The following is a 14,544-nucleotide window of genomic DNA, read 5'->3' as shown; positions in this document are numbered from 1 at the left end:
AGAAAAAGCTTCGAGGCTTGTACTGTTTCTTCATTATATGTGGTGCCAACAACAGTATAGGCAAGAACGCCGGTAAACACTTCGATTTGCGTGATAGTCCTTTCGCCCAATGCTCCCTTATGCGAGATCAGGAACCAGGCGCAACCACGGCCGTTCGGGCTACCCAGGATGGAGTCGAACCCTTCCTCTCCCTGCGCGAAGGACAGACGACCGGTGTTCCACTTGCCGATCGTTGGGGATGGGCCGAACTTGTTGATTACGGCCTGGTTCACTATCTCCACCGTCTCTTTGTTCGTAATCCAAGACCGGATAAAGTAGTTCAGGTTGCGTACATGGCCCGATTTTGTGGCGCAGGCATCCATCTGTGGATTTGATTAATCATGAGGATGATACCGACGATGTTGGCGTGGCCGATGCAGAAACGTACCCATTGTGCGAAGGCAACATCGCTCCACTATTGTCATGGAATATCAGCATCGGGTACAAGTAGACGTTGGGAAGAATAGGGAAGGGATTACCCTTTGAAAGTGCGTCAGTTTCTTGTTCGTGGCCTGTAAGGTTGCTTACGCGTTGCGCTTGTTTCGTTCTGATGCTCCCTGACAGGACTCGGATTTCCTCCTCATTTTCTTGTCCTTTGTATCGATACCGGCCATCTTTGAGAATCTCTCGTCGTTGCTTCAGTGCTTCAATCTCGGGATCCGGCGGCAAGGACTCCCAAACTTGCTTGGGAACCATCTTTCTTCGAGCCCGTGGGTCACGCGTCATCCCAACATGAGTAAACAAGTTGATCAGAGCGTCTTCTGTTGGCTCGTCCAGAAAGGCGTTCTGTGTATCAAATTCGATGTTCTCGTTGATATACGCACTATTGAACGTAGCCCATTTGGGATCATGGCGCAGCGCCTGATCCCGCACAGCGTCAGGGGCCTTTCCTGCCTAATTTCAGTATAAATAGTAGATAAACACTGAACTGGGACTTACTGTTCATAACATTGGCATTGCCTCTTCGGAAGGCCTTTGGCGTGATAGGTTCTTCATTCCCCATGTCAAGACTTTGTCGTTTTAGGTCATCGCGAAGCTTGTGATACCGAACAACCTCATCTCCTACACGGAAAATCGGCCGCTTCAGCCACTCTTTCTTCCATCGAAGGGTTGTGCACTTGACCGGGCCCGCGTTCTTAACTTGGAAGACCCGCCGGACAGTCGTCAAGCTTGGGGCATCAAAGGCGTCGTCGCAGAGGGCTAAGCAGATAATCACATTGATAAAATTGAATATCAATTTGCGCGTCATAGTAAACCAGAAGATCGTGCTAAATAAAACATCAGGAATGATTCCGAAATCATCGCAATAACGGACACTCACGGCTTCGGGTTATTGTCCATTCCCTTGTGGTGTATGAATTTCACAGCCATGGAGAACATGTCTTGGCCGGTCTCTGGGTGGCGTACCACCATAAGTCGAACGTCTTCGTAGCACAACGCTTTCGGGCGACCACGATCAGTAGTCTCACGGGCCAAGATGTTATCGAGCAGCTGAAACTCGTCTGGTGCATGGTTGTTGTCCTCATTCGAGCTGGTTGAGCATTTGGAGGCAAATAGATCTTCCCAAGATCCATCCGATGGCTTGGGTGTCTCGTTATCCACGAGCTCACCAGGTCGTGCTCCTGTGTATGCCAGAGCTTGGTATATACCAAGGAGATTGATACGTTGACGCTCACTTGCGAAGATGCCGTCGTCGTAGGCGATGTTGAAAACCAAAAGAGCGAAAACACCGTCAGAATTCACGACTGGTTTACCATCAACATTTGGAGGACGGAGCTTGAAGAGAGGTACCAGGGTAGCGTCATGCCACTGCGAAACTGTTAATGGCTGGAAGTGCTTATTTGTAACTTACGTACCTTGAGAATCTCCTTGTTATCGTTCGTGTCAATGTGGCGGCCATTGACGCTTGCATAGAGCTGCTTGTACTGACGATAGTACTCCCAAGATGTGCCCCATGACTTAATCCGGTAAGTCTCACACATATGTAACAGAAAGTCCATTGCGGCTGCTCGGTCAGCTTGTTCAAGGACGGCTTTCCATGGCCCGTTCACGACATCACGACAGAAGCTATGTCCATTAGTCAAGGGTATGTGGCCACTTGGGGAAAAGGACAAGTCTCACATTTTCCATTTGCGCAAAATTCTTGCCACATTAATCTTGGTTTCATCAGCCCACGCCGGCTTCAGAAAACGGACTTCTTGCAGTTGCTTCCGAAGTGCTGCATGCTGCGTTGCCGTCAAGGACTTCGGGCCTTTCGAAACTCGATTCTGTTGTTCTCGGTGGATGAATTCATTCACAAAACCTTGGTGGGGGCCTTGTAGAACGGGTCGAGAACGAGTTGGCGCCATCTTTGGACGCAATGGTTTACTGGTGAGTGACCAGCTTGGGCTTGGTAGCCTGGAATGCGTACTCCCGGCTCGTTCTTATAATCCGATTGGGGGAAAGCAAGTAACAGGAAGGGGATTACTCGAACTTGTCAATAGGGCAAGTGGGGCACAAGTTGAGCGTTTACGCCTATCCAATCAGCCCAGGCCTCATGAAGTGGGGCTATGTACTCAGTACGCGGGAGCAACCACCAACCATTTACTACCTCGCTGTCATGCCATCATAAAATGGAATCCCACGTTTGCCAAATTGGGGCCCCAGAACAGCGCTTTCTCTTTTTAACCTGTAACTTTGCACGTCTGGCGCGCGGCCTCAGACTTGACGTGCGTGTTCATATAGTCCTTGATCTCCTTGCGGAACTCGTCGTTCATGAAACTGCCGCGGCAGGACCTTAGGGTCCAGATTCGATCGAACGTTACCTTGTCCGAAGACGACGTCGGCGGCGGCGGGCACCGTCACTGATGGGCTGCTTATGATGACAATCGTAGACTCCTCCACTACATTCCCATCTGGACCAACTACCCGTCCCACAGCTACCCTGGACCTCTTACTAGGAGGATCGTGTTCCGAGATTGTGGATAATTAATGGTGATGGTCTTTAACAGCCATTCTTCCGCCTGCCGATTGGTATATCATTTGCGCCCGACTGCTTGTCTTGACTTGTTTTTATATCTGTTGATGTTCCATTGCCCAAGATGATAGATGTACTGTCGACGGCTTTGGGTTGGACCAGGCCCTGATTAGCCGGTCGACTTATGAGTTCCAGATGGACACCTTGCTTGGAATCCAATTCCGGCCATTTTCTTGATGACTTCGTTCAGTGTGTAAATCAGGAAGAGGTCAACTATCCGGCTCTTCTTCTCCCAGTCTGCACGAGGGATACGTGCTGACTGCCGCCGTACGGGCTCACCGGTGTACTGGACGAATGTAAGATCAGCCATAGCTAGATTCGAAGCCATGTGCTTGCGATATGCAGAAGTAGGGTTTCGGAGGACGAGAACAAGGTGGTCGTGATTGAAAAGGGCCTTGCTTAACATGGAAGGAATCCTTTGGGCGACGGTCTGATATTGAGCTGCGTCAGTTCAACTGACCAATCAAAGACGATTGTTGCAACATCTTGCATACGCCATCTCGGCCAAAGAACGAAATCCCAAAACCCCAAGGGGATTAGCTCATCCCAACCACCATGCGGCCCTCGGAACGATCTCAGTGCCTAACCGAAAAGGGGGTTTGGAAGTTCGGTCTGGTCGATTGATAGGTATCGTAAGACCCAGCCATGCCAACGCCTTGGCTGTTTCAAAGGATTAAAAATAACAACGGCGTAATTAATGTACAGTCTTGTGATGATAGACGTTAGATCGTGAAACCACTGAAGCTGGGAAGTCTTCGCTTGTCACTGCTGGGTAATGCCGAAGGACCGTCAAAGGCAATTGGAAATGCAAGCAGAGTTGGCTCATGCGCTGCTACATGCGAAACAAATTACGGGCAGGACAGTGTAGGGCCCTTCGCTCTACACAAAATGCACAAAATGTAGTCAGGTATGTTGCTCGGCGAGACAAGTACGACAGTAATTTATATAATAGTACTAGTAACACGTAATTAACTAGGGGCCATTGTCCCTTTAGCGGTTAGACTATATGCTTTAGCATTAAATCAGCACATAATTCGAAACAGAATAAAGCTATTGTAATATCACTATTGCCCTATTCTCACGTCTTCATCGACCTAAGCCCTCGGTCGCTCATCGCCATCAGCAGTGACAACATCGGGCCGCCCTTTTCCCTGTCCAAAATTTACCGCGCCTCTCTCTCAGCCGCCACCGTTAGCCCGACAAGGTAGCTGTATTTGCCTTGTAGCCTAATAAAAGACTGGCCAAGACGACTCCCGGGGCCTCAGCAACGTTTCTATGGATCCATCTCCGTAAATACTGCCTCGTTTATTGGAAGCCAATGTCGCTTAGTAGGTTTCGCGTATAGCTGCGTTCTGTTCTGTCTCCGACTCTGGATCGAGTCTGCCGCTCTACTAGGCGTGCCAGACTCGATGCTTCTGGTTTCTAAATGTCGTGAAGTGGAAGTGGATCACTGCGAGGTACTTTCTCTGTTTCGTTTCCAATAGCCTATGTGGCACGACATGAGGTGTTCGATGAATTCGTTTTCGGTTTCGTGTAGTATTGTTTGGCGAGAATTCGGTTTGCTTTCGTCACAACGCCTGCAAGCCCAACAGGTATTTCCTTCCTAGTATGTAAGCGACAAATACACAGTTCTGTTACAGCTAAGATTGAAAAGCGAAAGCTCCATGGTTCAGACAATTGCTTCCTGACTTGCGAGTTGACTCACCTGACCGTGTCGATCTTGCCAGCCTTCTAAGGCCACACAGCATGGCTGAATGTGACTGTAACCCTCCGCGATAAGGCAGGGACTGGGAAAGCGCTAGTGGGTATTATTAAACCACGGTTCAATCACATTGTTCATTGCGAGACAGTGCATGGGCCAATCAGTTACATGGAATGCAACAAAATAGCCTGTTCCGTGTCAATAGGATGAAATGAAGACGCACCGTGCATATTCAAGTCGCCTGACACTGACCAGGTTGGCCAGGTATTGAACTTCTTTGTTCCGGAAAGCTCCGCATCGCCAAGGCAGTGGTGTGGCATGCCGATCCCATTCGACCTCAATGATTGTCTCCGCCCGACTCTTGGAGAAACCAGCAATAAATACGAAATCTGAACAATTACTGAGCCATGGCTTCTCTTCCACATGGCAGCGGTGGGCCATCCTCGTTTCCCATGTTCCATTACCCCCAGGCCCAGCCCTCGCCGCAGCCGTCAGGATCGGTCGCTGCTGGAGCACGGGGCAGCGGTCTGGAGATGCCTCCGTCGAGCTTCTTTCCAATGGAAGAGAACCACAGCCAATTCGACATACTCGAGTGGTATCCACACTTCCAGTCGTGCGTCCGATACTTCCTGGACCACGCGCAGCACTCCCTGCCCGTCCAGATCGTAGCGGCCTTCATCAACATCCAGCTCCCGTTTCAAAGAGCACAGGACCCCATGCTCACGCCGTGGATGAGCGGCGGGGGCGGCTCGTTCTCGGCGATGCTGTCGGCCACCACGCACGCGGCGGGCAAGTTGCCCATGCCTATGCCGTCCCCCGGCCAGGTCCCCGCCGCCGTGACCCTCAACCCCTATATAAGGCGTCTGGTGGTGACAGGTTTCGATTTTCCCATGGTACTGCACGGCTTCTTCGGCGACAGCTGGGCGCTGGGCATTGGGCCCATGCACGAGGTGGAGCGCCGCAATTACCTGTTCGCCGCCAAGAGCGCGAGCTGGCTCGACGTCAAGTCGCAATACGACACGAGGGAAAACCTGAGCATCCCCTCCTTCCGGCCACTGCAGAACGTGACGGAGAAGGAGATTGTGAGCGCCGAGTCGAACTGGAGCAAGTGGCTCGCGATGCAGCAGGACTGGATGGTTGGTCCCAGGTCCCCAGAGGTTGAGAGTAACTCTCCTGCCCAACATATCAAAATGGAAGACGCCTGACTCGCTCTACAGAAATGCGTTTGTTGGATTCGAAACACTGCATTATGGACCGACGGAAAGGAACTTATTCTGTCCAGTCCTATCCAGCAGGGGGCCGAGACGGAGACGAATGGAATAGACGGCCACGGACGACTTTTACTGCTACTACTACTATTAAACCTTTCTTCTTATCAATAATTATTCGGCGACCATTTTCCTCTTCTTCTAAGCAAGCAATTTTCTATCTTGTACGATCCAATCCGGGCGGCTTCATTGCATTTGGGCATGTACGTAGAAATCGGGGGCAACCGCGGCGAGGTTTAAAGAACAACCCGCACCTCGAAAGTGTCTAATAACACGGATTAGGTACAGCATCTCTGCTCGTCTGGGTGGAAGATTGCCCTACCCGAGCAATGAGTGGCTGGAAAGTAGCTGTTGCCCAAGAACTAAGTTTGACGGGAGCAGTAGCCGTAGTTGATAGCGAGCGGCGTAGTAGTGAGCGATTCGTTCCCGTGGCCGACGCCGGTCCCTTGGGCGACACATTTTTCGATCAGGTATAAGGCTTCGCGAGGGGATATTGGATATCGGTGGACTGGGCTATTCGCTGACATGATGGACCTTGGCTGTGGAATTGTGCAGCCTCCCCTGACATTATAGTGCCGACCGTTGGTGCTCCATTTCTCAGCAAATGGACAGGTCTTTGTGGCCTCATCGACTCTTTCCTCATTGAATCACGTAGTTCTGCTCGTCTATCGGGCGGAGAATTATCGGTGGGGTGCGTTTATCGTGCGATGGCAATGTCTCCCACGCCGGTCTCGTGGGGACTGGGTAGCCTCGTTGGCCATAGGGAGTCACTGTGCGCCGGCGCACTTCGGGGTTCGTTGGTCATTCGAAGCAGTGAATAACAACCGTGTCACTATGCTGCAGTCTCTCTTGCAATACTGAAGTGACGGTCACCTCAACTGGTATTCTTAGTAGTAACTGTTGTCATGGTGCCGTGCCCAAGTTGCGAGCTTGTGCCCGCACATATTGTGCTCGCTGCCATGCGTGGCAAATTTTGACTCATGTTGTCGGTCGTCGGTCGTCGGTCATCGGCATATGTTGTGCAGCGCATTGCCAGCGTGACACGGGTACTTGTCTTTTTGTGCCCTTCAATCACGTTGTTGTGTCAGATACAGTCGCTAGCGAAACCAGCGTCCTCTCTTCACTCTCTTATAGTTCCCCCGCCTAAACATCAAAGTAAAGGAAGCCGCCATTGCTCACGGGAACATATAATTTTTTTCGGCCATTTTAGGCGTACGAAGTAGTGAGTTGGTGTACATAAAACATATGTTAAGCTATTTGGAGGGTTGACTAGTTTAATTTTGATTGCGGGAGAGCTCCTACTAGTCTACCTGGCTTTCCACCCGCTTTGTTCTAACAACGCTCCAGGTATGTTGCCGCTACGAGAGCCCCTCATGACGGCTGCAGAGAGGGCTCACTGTAACAAAAAGACTAGACGGCCATTTTTACGCTAAAATTTTGATACATCGACCCCCCCGACGCTTGATTCCGGCCAATTTTATCGTTATCGATAGGCTGGATGTACCTTTGGGACGTCGGCATCGACGTCTTTTGATGGGAGAGAATCGACGTCAATCGTGACCAATTGGCAGTCACCGACCGAGAGCGAGATCCGGTTTAAAGGCTGGCTGCTCGAAGGCTGGCTGCTCGAAGGCTGGCTGCTCGAAGGCTGGCTGCTCGAAGGCTGGCTGCTCGAATGCTGGCTCGAATGCTGGCTCGAAAGTGTGTGGCCCGGTCGGCGACGAGGGAGATGGAACACAGCACGGGGTCGAACCGGACCCTTCCAATCGAGCCAGCATTCGAGCCAGCATTCGAGCCAGCGTTCGAGCTGGAAAAGGTACATATGTACGTTTATGGGGGGGCCTTGGGGGTGTCGAAAATGGTCGAATTAGGGGTGATTTGAGTGGAAAATGTTTATCTTATATTATTATCTTTTTGTTACAGTGATCCCTCTCTGCAGCCGTCCTCATCCAGGTGACGCTAACGCTAGGTTCAAACCAGAACCAGAACGACCAGAAACCCCACCCAAGCCGATAGCCGTCATTCCTTTTAATCGCGATCGCGACTTCGTCCAACGGGACACAATCCTCGACCAGGCCCACCGCTTATGCAGCGAGCCAGCTTCGCGAACTGCACTAGTCGGCTTGGGCGGAGTCGGCAAGTCGCAGATCGCCATCGAGTACGTCTACCGAGTCCGAGACCAATCGCCCGAGACGTGGGTTTTTTTTGGGTCCACGCGAGTAGTGCAGCCCGTTACGAGCAGAGCTTCCGAGACATTGCTGACTACCTCAAGCTACCCGGACGAAAGAACCCTCAAACGAACATCTTCCAACTTCTATATAATATACAATTGGCTACGTGGCGAGAAGAGTGGGAAATGGGTGCTTATACTCGACAACGTCGATGAAGCCAGTTTTCTACTGCATAACCCCGCTAGTAATGGCGACGGGCAACAGCATGGTTCAGACGGTCAGAGTCAGCCGCTCGTCTCATATCTTCCTACTTGCCAACATGGATCCATCCTGATCACAACCAGAAGCAGAGATGTGGCGTCCAAACTGGCCGAATTACGCAATACCATCACGGTCGATCCCATGCATCAGGCGGAGGCAATAACCCTGGCGAAGGAAAAGCTAGGAAAGCCAGACAGGCAGGGAGACATTGAGGCTATTGAGTCCCTTGTGCATAGTCCATCGTCCAAGCGACAGCCTACATCGCCCAGAGAGCTCCGCGTTGTTCAGTGCGACAATACCTCGAGAAATTCACACAGAGCGACCGGAAGAGAGCGACTCTTCTTGATTACGAAGCCGGGCAATTACGGCGAGATGGGGAAGCCAAAAATTCAATTATTGTTACATGGCAAATCTCCTTCGACCACATCCGTCAAACTAGACCATCCGCAGCCAACTTACTTTCGCTTATGAGCTTTTGCGATCGTCAAGGTATCCCTGAGAGTCTCCTGCGGGCCTCAGGTGAGAAGGAAGGCGCTACTGGTAGACCAGCCCAATACCGACGGAGCCCTGCTTTGGACGGTTCGGGCAGCGACCAAGAATCAAGCGATGAAGACGTCGAATCGGATGTCTCGAGTTTGCGCGATTACTCGTTTATCTCTGCAGTTGAGGACGGAAAGACGTTTGAGATACACAGCTTGGTTCAGCTGGCTACGAAACGATGGCTTGAAGCCGAGGGACAACAGGAAAGGTGGAAATCTGAGTTTATCCGTCGTCTCGATATCCAGCTCCCTACTGGAGCATATAAGAACTGGGCAACATGCCGGGCGCTTCTTCCACACACCGTATCGGCGGCAGCGCAGCGGCCAAAGGATAAAGCGTCTTTAAAAGGACTGGCTTCGATACTTTATAAAGCCGCATGGTATCTTTGGCTCATGGGGCGAGGGTATGAAGCGCAGAAGAGGGCCGAGGATGCGAAGAAGCTTAGATTAAGATACTTGGGCGGGCGCACGGAGATAGTCTGAAAGCAATAGAAATGGTAAGCCTTGCACATAACCAGCAGGGTCATTAGGAGGCGGCGGAGAAGCTGTTTGTGGAAGTGATAGAGACTCGCAAGCAGAAACTCGGGCCAGCTATTTAGGGAAGCGATAGACCTGACATGGAACTACGGTAGATCAAATCTCACGGGAAAAGAAGCGGGAGGGGGTAACAGGGTAGAGAGAAACCAACCACTCGTTTAGAGTATGGATAAGCAAGGGTTGCTCCATTCAGAAACTCCCTCTTTGCAAAACTTGGTGTTTGTTGCACTGCTTGTTTGCACTGCCCCCCTCGACCGATCGCACTTGCTTGCTGCTAAAGATCGGATTGGCCTGGATCAATACATCCCATGTACTTGCTGGTACCAGCACCCGTACAGCACCTTCGCCTGCCGTCCTCTCTTTAACATACATTATACAAACCTTGGATTATTTCCCCTCGACCTGTTGTTTTCCCATTTTCTACCAACCGGCGCACCTGAGCATTTCACATTCTTCGTGGTCACTAATTATAGCATTATTTGTTGTTGTTATTCAAACTCAAGGGACAACAACACGTTAATACGCAATCGCTTATGTAAGATTTGATGGTATCATTACGAAGCCAGTGCCCTAGGAAGGCTATGTGAAACGCGGCAAACGAGAGAGTGACCGGACAGCCATACGAGGAGGCAGACGCATTCCACACCCGGCATCTGGAATTCTCTCATTTCCCATATCATCTCTAGACCCAGCCATTCGCGAATATGGCCGACTCTACCAACCACGACGCGGCGACACCCCGAGGACCCCGGGCCCCGACCATCACCATAAATACCACAGCAGTTGGCGCATCGCAAGACAATAACCCGGACCCCACGGCTGCTGCATCTTACCGTCATTCTCCTATCTCTCCCACCGTCGACACGGCGAGTCCTACGTCAACCTCGAACCCATTGAACCATAGCTGGACGGCTTCGACCGTCATGCCTCAACGGCAGCCCTCCGGTGCCTCAGCGACTTCGGATTACCACGGTTCCCGATCTTTCGACAGCGACAACAGCCGGCCCCAGAGCCCCCATAATGTCTCCAGCCCCGTCACCTCGAGGGGGAACGATCGTGTGCAGAATTTCTTGGCGGTGCCCAACAATTACCGGCCAAGGCAGAACTCAGTGGACAGTGAGGATGGCAACAGATCTATTGCTTCTGCTTCTTACGAGGGCGAGACGGTGGCGCAGACGGCATCGTGGCAACCCGACAGGGGCGAGAAGATTGGTGGCATGGCGGGCGACGCCAACAACGACGAAATCATGAAGGATGCGGATGCTCTAAAGCCAGACGCAGGCAGGGAAGCTGACTTCGAAGTGAAAAACAATCCCTTTGCGTATAGTCCGGGACAGCTTACCAAAATGTTCAACCCGAAGTCTTTGGCTGCATTCTATGCTCTCGGTGGTCTTTCTGGCATGGAGAAGGGCCTTCGCACCAACCGGGATACAGGCTTGAGTGTGGATGAAAAGCATTTGGATGGTTCTGTATCGTTACAGGATGTGGCCAAAAAGGACGCGAAGTTGACGACAGAAGGAGTCGAGAGCCCAAGCCCCGAGACGCCTATTGCTAGAACCAACACGGCCGGCCACGAAATCAACGATGCATTCTCCGACCGCAAACGTGTCTATGGCGACAACAGGATTCCCGAGAAGAAGGGCAAGAGCTTTTTACAGCTTGTATGGATCACGTACAACGATAAAGTTCTGATCCTTCTTTCTATTGCCGCTGTTGTATCCCTGGCCATCGGCTTATATCAAACCTTCGGTACCGCACACGACCCCGAGCATCCAGGAGTTGAATGGGTAGAAGGTGTCGCCATTATTGTGGCTATCGTTATTGTTGTACTCGTTGGATCTTTGAACGATTGGCAAAAGGAGCGCCAGTTTGCCAAACTCAACAAAAAGAAGCAAGATCGAGTCGTGAGGGCTGTGCGATCGGGACAGACCGTCGAAGTTTCCGTATTCGACATCATGGCCGGAGACGTCGTGCACCTTGAACCCGGTGACCTGATTCCTGTCGACGGTATTCTGATCCAGGGCTACAATGTCAAGTGCGATGAGTCCCAAGCAACTGGTGAATCCGACATCATCAAGAAGCGAGGTGGCGACGAGGTCTATGCTGCTATCGAAAACGGCGAAAATCTGAAGAAGGCAGATCCATTCATTCAATCTGGAGCACGAGTTATGGAAGGAGCTGGTACGTTTTTGGCTACGTCCACTGGCATTTATTCCAGCTACGGAAAGACCATGATGGCTTTGGATGAAGATCCAGAGATCACGCCTCTCCAGTCCAAGCTCAACGTCATTGCCGAATATATCGCCAAACTTGGCGGTGCTGCTGGTCTACTGCTGTTTCTCGTCCTGTTCATCAAGTTCCTCGTGGCACTGCCTCACAACCCTGCCACGCCTGCGGAAAAGGGCCAAAACTTTTTGAACATCTTCATTGTCGTTGTGACAATCATCGTCGTCGCTGTCCCTGAAGGTCTCCCTCTCGCTGTCACACTTGCTCTGGCGTTTGCAACAACTCGTATGCTTCGAGAGAACAACCTCGTGCGGCACCTGAAGGCTTGCGAGGTCATGGGTAACGCTACCACGATCTGCTCAGACAAGACCGGAACCCTTACGCAGAATATAATGCAGGTCGTATCTGGAACAGTTGGAACCAGTCACCGCTTCGGCGGCGATAGCGACAACTCCACTACTGGCCCTACCGCTAAGGAGCTTGTGAACTCTCTTGGGCAGGAAGTCAAGGATTTGCTCCTGAAATCAATCACTCTTAACTCGACCGCATTTGAGGGCGATGTTGATGGCGTGAAGACCTTCATCGGTTCCAAAACGGAAACGGCCCTTCTTACATTTGCCAAGGAGCATCTTGGTATGGGCCCTGTTAGCGAGGAACGCTCTAACGCCAAAGTCTTGCAGCTAATCCCGTTTGACTCCGGCCGGAAATGCATGGGTGCTGTTGTGCAGCTGGCCAACGGCAAGGCCCGTCTCTACGTTAAGGGAGCATCTGAGATTCTACTGGCAAAATGCACGGAAATGTTGCGCGACCCCTCTCAGGACTTGGCACGAGTCCCTCTCAGCGAGGAGAGCGCCGAAACTGTTCGTGGCCTCATCGACAGCTATGCCTCCAGATCTCTCAGAACTATTGGCATCGTGTTCCGCGATTACGACAAGTGGCCCCCGCGAAGCACCCGACGATCTGACGGCGAAGTGAACTTCGATGACATCTTTCAGAGAATGACTTTCCTGGGGATGGTCGGCATCCAAGATCCGCTTCGTGAGGGTGTTTCCGATGCCGTCCTGAGCTGCCAGAAAGCTGGTGTCATGGTTCGCATGGTTACTGGTGATAACAAGTTGACGGCACAAGCAATCGCCAAGGAATGTGGTATTCTGCAACCCGAGGGTCTTGTTATGGAAGGACCTGAATTCCGTAATCTCTCGAGGACGCAGCAAGAATCTATCATCCCCCGACTTCAAGTTCTGGCCCGCTCCAGCCCCGAAGACAAACGTATCCTGGTTCGACGCCTCAAAGACCTGGGTGAGACTGTTGCCGTAACGGGTGATGGTACGAACGATGCTCCCGCCTTGAAGCTTGCTGATGTCGGGTTCTCCATGGGCATTGCTGGTACTGAAGTTGCCAAGGAAGCCTCTGCAATCATCCTCATGGATGACAACTTCAACAGTATTGTCAAGGCCTTGAAGTGGGGTCGCGCTGTCAATGATGCTGTGAAACGCTTCCTGCAGTTCCAGCTTACAGTCAACATCACTGCCGTCATCCTAACATTTGTCACCGCTGTTTCCAGCGATAAAGAATCGTCCGTTTTGACTGCTGTTCAGCTTCTCTGGGTCAATCTGATCATGGACACTCTCGCCGCTCTTGCCCTCGCTACCGACCCCCCTCAAGATAGTGTGCTAGATCGAAAGCCAGAACCGCGTGGCTCAAGCATCATCTACGTTACCATGTGGAAGATGATCATCGGACAGGCCATTTATCAGCTCGTCATCACACTTCTCATATACTACGGATCTCCTAGCATTCTGTCTTATGACGATAACATCGAGAAGGCTCAACTGAACACCCTTGTATTCAATACATTCGTATGGATGCAGATCTTCAACCAGTGGAAGCAAGTATCAATCGCCCTGTCCTATTACTCCCAACGGATCTTTATTTGGATCATGTGACTAACTGTAACTTCAGTAACCGTCGTCTCGATAACAAGTTCAATATCTTCGAGGGTCTCTTCCAGAACTGGTTCTTTATTGGCATCAACACGCTCATGTGCGGTGCCCAGGTCTTGATCATCTTCGTTGGTGGCGACGCGTTCAACATCGTACGAGTTGACATGAATGGCCAGAAATCACCCCCACAGACAGGAGCTCAATGGGGATACGCTATTTTCCTCGGAATCCTTTCCATCCCTGTCGGCGCCATTATTCGATTGATTCCTGACAGTCTGCTTGCGAGCCTTGTCCCGGAGCAGTTCAAACGGAAGTCGCCCCGCCTCCCGGGCCTGACTGTGTCGGACGAAGAGCGATTCAACTACTACCCAGCTGCGTTTACTGAAGTTCGAGATGAACTTGCCTGGTTGAAACGCATCAAGGGTGGACGACTCAACAACCTGAAGTTCGCCATGCAACATCCTAGAGAGATGCTGCTTAACAGATCCAGGTCGAAGAGTCCCGTCCACTCTCGATCTAACTCAGTATCAAACAAGCCGTTCACGCCCTCGACCCCGGTCCGCGAGGACAGCGTGGGGTCGATGGCACCTACACCAACCCCAGATTCGCGCAAGCGCTCGCGCTCGATGAGATCGCGCTCTAATTCCGCACTGGGCGCGCCTACCGTCATGGCCGGCATTATCGCGGGAAGTATCGCAGCAGGCTGGAAGCCCGTTGAGAAGAATGGCGACGACTCGAATGCTGGACAGCCCCCGCAACCCTCCACCCTCTCGTAGTAGCAACAAGGGGGTGAACCAGCACCTATGTTTACGGAGGAGCCCGAGAGTGTAGAGGGCCCAATG

The 14,544-nt window shown here is 51.7% G+C and overlaps 5 protein-coding genes across 5 annotated transcripts; 3 read left to right on the top strand and 2 right to left on the bottom strand.

Annotated features, from left to right (window-relative positions):
• Positions 1–319: 319 nt before the first annotated feature.
• On the bottom strand, positions 320–2,387 carry PG985_005457 (uncharacterized protein; the record flags this gene model as incomplete). Its single annotated transcript, XM_066825226.1, has 6 exons — positions 320–362; positions 428–929; positions 979–1,307; positions 1,361–1,848; positions 1,896–2,106; positions 2,161–2,387. The coding sequence occupies 6 exons, from the start codon at positions 2,385–2,387 to the stop codon at positions 320–322; spliced, it is 1,800 nt and encodes a 599-aa protein (XP_066688386.1).
• Positions 2,388–3,164: 777 nt separating this feature from the next.
• On the bottom strand, positions 3,165–3,461 carry PG985_005456 (uncharacterized protein; the record flags this gene model as incomplete). The annotated part of the gene is made up of 1 exon (XM_066825225.1): positions 3,165–3,461. The coding sequence occupies one exon, from the start codon at positions 3,459–3,461 to the stop codon at positions 3,165–3,167; it is 297 nt and encodes a 98-aa protein (XP_066688385.1).
• Positions 3,462–5,164: 1,703 nt separating this feature from the next.
• On the top strand, positions 5,165–5,962 carry PG985_005455 (uncharacterized protein; the record flags this gene model as incomplete). Its single annotated transcript, XM_066825224.1, has 1 exon — positions 5,165–5,962. One exon carries the CDS (start codon positions 5,165–5,167, stop codon positions 5,960–5,962), a length of 798 nt encoding a protein of 265 aa, XP_066688384.1.
• Positions 5,963–7,700: 1,738 nt separating this feature from the next.
• PG985_005454 (uncharacterized protein) lies at positions 7,701–9,479 on the top strand (the record flags this gene model as incomplete). The annotated part of the gene is made up of 3 exons (XM_066825223.1): positions 7,701–7,849; positions 7,965–8,744; positions 8,897–9,479. 3 exons carry the CDS (start codon positions 7,701–7,703, stop codon positions 9,477–9,479), a joined length of 1,512 nt encoding a protein of 503 aa, XP_066688383.1.
• A 758-nt stretch (positions 9,480–10,237) lies between these two features.
• PG985_005453 (putative calcium P-type ATPase) lies at positions 10,238–14,478 on the top strand (the record flags this gene model as incomplete). Its single annotated transcript, XM_066825222.1, has 2 exons — positions 10,238–13,701; positions 13,722–14,478. The coding sequence occupies 2 exons, from the start codon at positions 10,238–10,240 to the stop codon at positions 14,476–14,478; spliced, it is 4,221 nt and encodes a 1,406-aa protein (XP_066688382.1).
• Between the last annotated feature and the right edge of the window lie 66 nt (positions 14,479–14,544).

The sequence above is a fragment of the Apiospora marii genome (genome assembly GCF_038362585.1).
Source record: "Apiospora marii strain CBS 49790 chromosome Unknown utg000003l_segment0_segment0, whole genome shotgun sequence".
In the NCBI taxonomy this organism is placed as follows: domain Eukaryota; kingdom Fungi; phylum Ascomycota; class Sordariomycetes; order Amphisphaeriales; family Apiosporaceae; genus Apiospora; species Apiospora marii.
This window is presented reverse-complemented; position numbering and strand designations above follow the sequence as displayed.